The sequence below is a fragment of the Leishmania braziliensis genome, chromosome 27, assembly GCF_000002845.2.
Source record: "Leishmania braziliensis MHOM/BR/75/M2904 complete genome, chromosome 27".
Lineage (NCBI taxonomy): Eukaryota > Euglenozoa > Kinetoplastea > Trypanosomatida > Trypanosomatidae > Leishmania > Leishmania braziliensis.
The window spans coordinates 173,803-177,253 of record NC_009319.2 but is presented as its reverse complement, the minus strand read 5'-3'; the positions used below and the strand labels follow the sequence as shown (position 1 = coordinate 177,253).

The 3,451-nt window shown below is 52.1% G+C and overlaps 2 protein-coding genes across 2 annotated transcripts; both read right to left on the bottom strand.

Moving 5' to 3' along the window:
- Positions 1-540: 540 nt before the first annotated feature.
- Positions 541-1,056, bottom strand: LBRM_27_0570 (putative heat shock protein DNAJ; the record flags this gene model as incomplete). The annotated part of the gene is made up of 1 exon (XM_001565766.1): positions 541-1,056. The coding sequence occupies one exon, from the start codon at positions 1,054-1,056 to the stop codon at positions 541-543; it is 516 nt and encodes a 171-aa protein (XP_001565816.1).
- Positions 1,057-2,276: 1,220 nt separating this feature from the next.
- On the bottom strand, positions 2,277-2,699 carry LBRM_27_0560 (conserved hypothetical protein; the record flags this gene model as incomplete). Its single annotated transcript, XM_001565765.1, has 1 exon — positions 2,277-2,699. The coding sequence occupies one exon, from the start codon at positions 2,697-2,699 to the stop codon at positions 2,277-2,279; it is 423 nt and encodes a 140-aa protein (XP_001565815.1).
- Between the last annotated feature and the right edge of the window lie 752 nt (positions 2,700-3,451).

Genomic DNA, 3,451 nt, shown 5'->3' with positions numbered 1-3,451 from the left:
GGTGGTTTATATAATTTTTGTTTTTTTTTAAAATTATTTTTTTTTTTTTTTTTTTTTTTTTTTTTTTTTTATATTTTTTTTTTTTTTTTTTTAAAAAGTAGGTGTTTTAATATGTAGTGGTGTCGTATAGGTATTGTGTGTTTTTTTTTTTTTCGGGGCGTTCCCCGGTTTTTTTTTGTGTTTTGTTTTTTTTATATCTTTGTATCATAGGTATATAATGAGTTATTATTGTTTGTGGTGTTAGAGGTGATTAAATTAAGGCTCTTTGTATATGTTATGAATGATTAGATTGTATAACTGTGTTGGTAAGTATTATAAAATTTAGTTATTAGAATAGTATCGGATTTGATGAAAATTTTTTATATAGGGAGGAAGGGATTTGGAAACGATTAATATGTGTAATTTGTAAAGTGACATTGCAGTATTTTTTAAATGTCCAGGACGTGTTTTTTTTTTAGTTGGGGAAAAATTTGGTGATTGGTTTCCGCCAAAAGTTCAAGGAAGAATTGTTCAGCTTCTTTTTGGACTTTTGAAGTTATTTTAGTCGCCGCGTTCCTTGCGCCCGAAAAGCGGAGGGGTACCCGTTAGCATAACGGTGGTTGTGCCGCTGTTGTAGGACACACCGCCCATGGCACTCGACATAGCCCGCTGCGGGTCGTACTCACGACGCTTCTCCCTGTGTCCAATGACGCTGTACGCGGCCGAGATAGACTTGAACTTCTCCTCAGCCCCTGGCTGGTGGTTGCGGTCTGGGTGATACTCGAGAGCCAACTTCTTGTATGCAGCCTTGATTTCATCCTGCGTGGCATCCGGCCTCACCCCCAGTACCGCGTAGAAGTCTTGCTGTCCGGCGCTGCAGCTCTGCCAACGACGCTCCGCCTGCGTAAACGCGCAGGAGGACGAGAGTTCAGCGGACTGGTGCTGCCAGCGGCGAAAAAACGGCGTTGGTGCGGACGACGCGGCTGTCGTGTTCGTCATGAGGCGTATCGAAGGTCCAGCGACGGCACCGATGGTGGCACGATTGGCCCACAGTGAACGGCCCAGCAGTCGTCGCATAATGGCAACGTACCGTGTGGCTCTGATGGTGGAATGTCCCTTTGCATTCAAGCAAATAACTCCTACCTACAAGAGCGTGGAAAGAGAGCTGCTCGCACTTCGAAGAACTCACGCTGATATGAGAGAGACTATGGCCGATGAACGGAATGTGGGACTACCAAAGAGGAGTAGGGGGGGGGAGGGGCACGGCACATCCACATCTGCACACTCGCACAAAACAATAGGCCGCACGTGGAGAAATACGACGCACTGCACAAGCCGACTACGGGGGGTGTGCCGCACAGCTGTTGCGGGGCATACCGCCACCACAAAGATGCCAAGAAGGCAGTAAGAGCATTGTCGTCACATCAACACGGAAATGTTCACCGCGGAAAAAAAAGAGAGAGAAGTGTGGATGCAGGAAGAGATGCAATGGCGCAGCCAAGCAGGTATAGCTCAAACGCTCCCGTCGAGGTGGAGGACGGAGGGGCGCGATACGGCGGGCGGCCTGGGACCAAAAGGAGCAGAACACGTGTGTAGTGCTGTGGGCGCCTTTGGCGCGGTCCACCACGTCAAGGCAGCGAAGGGAGGAGAGAAATGTGACTCTCGTTTGCACTGCCCCCTTCAAACAACCGACACCAACAAAAACGGTAGCGCTGTACGGCGTGCCCTGCGCTAATGGGAGGCGAGAGGGCGAGTGCCCAAGTGGTGTGGCGGAGCCCGTCACTTCAGAGAGACGGCAGCAACGCTATACCGGTTCTTCTCTTGGCACGCCAACGCTCTCGCTGCCGGTCACAGGTAGGGGGAAGAGTTCACTTCGCTGCATTGATGCAGGCTCACACGGACGGCCTCTGAGCCTGGGTCGCTGATTTATTTTGTTTATGTGTGTATGCGCGGGGTGCATTTCTCTATGCATTTCTGCGTGCCACTATCGAGAATTCGACAGCAGGAAAAGGCCCATCGCTTCGCTCGGTACATCGCACAGATTGACGATGAAGCTGAAAGCGAGAAGGGACAAGAGGCAAAGAAGAAGACACAGGCAGCATCATGGTCGTGACCTCACATACGGCAAAACACTGGTAGGCACAAAGCAGTGACGCTTCACGCTTGCAGCGCAGTCATCGAAACAATCGAGCATACGACGTCTCATGGGCATACAAACGTATTCTGTGGTGTGGAACACTCTCTTCCACCAGAATGAAGGGTCGTGGCGAGATACAAGAAGAGGGAGCGTCCCACTGTTACAGGCTGGTGCTGGCTGCCGCTAAGAGCTGTTGGCAGTGCGCCTCCGTCTCGACGGCGCGCTTCTGAAGTCGACAAGTGGAGTCTCTGCGGGTCGCTGCTGCGCGGATGGACGTCTCCTCGACTAACATGGCGAAGCTACGCTGCTTCTCCTCGATCATCTTAATAGAAGTCTTTGCCTTCAGCTGCCACATATCTACGCCTTGTTGAAACTGCTCCACCATGTGGATGAGCTTGTCGAATTCGGACTGGATATATTGTTGGTCCTCTGTCAGTGCGTCGCGGACACCAGCCAACAGCAACGCCAGCTCTCGATCCACCTCCACATCAAGGCGTTCTATGCTGGCGCTCAGCTGTTCCTTTTGCTGCCGCCCCACCTCACTCCAGGCGGCCTCAAACTGCGCTGCAGTCGTGCCGTCCATGGGCCAATCCCTCGCTCAATACCTCAAGCGGCTCAAGGCACTGTTCCTGTGGGAAAGGCTGGAGAACTAGATGGGAGTAGACTGCGATGGCACACAGGTGTGTGTTGTCTGAGTGAAACGTGAGTTGCTGCTCTATAGATTGGTGCAAGACTTGTGTGTCTGCGGGTGGCTTTGTGGGTGGAGGAACAACAGTGGTAAACACGGCGTGCACTCATTGGGCGTGCCCGACGTCCAATGGAGAAAGTAGCTGGAGAGTGAAGGAGACACACGCGAAATACGCAAGAGGCAAGCGAGACGAACAAAACGTGGCAACCTATCTATGACAAGGGAAGGGGTGCATCGATGACACGTGTGAAGCCGCACGGCCACGAAACAAAGCGCGCCCGTGGTTGAGACGGGGCCACCTGTCAGCGTGCCCAGCGGAGGGCGAGGACTGAGCATGATACCCACGCGCACAAGCACGCACGCACGCAGGAATGGCGACAATCGCTCGTACAACGCAGAGGCGATCGGAGGGGTGGTCGCCGCTACACTGGCGCTTTTTTCTTCGTGTCGTGTGCTTGGGTGTGTGTGTGTTCCCGAGATACGGGCGACGGCGCCACCGCTGTTGTGGCGGCACAGTGCCAAGCAGCTAAAACAGAGGAGAGAAAAATAAAAGCAAAAACGAAATGTCCGCACACACACACACACACACACACGACACGACACGGATCATCCGCACAAGCGAAGAGGAAAGAGAAGCGGGGGCCGCT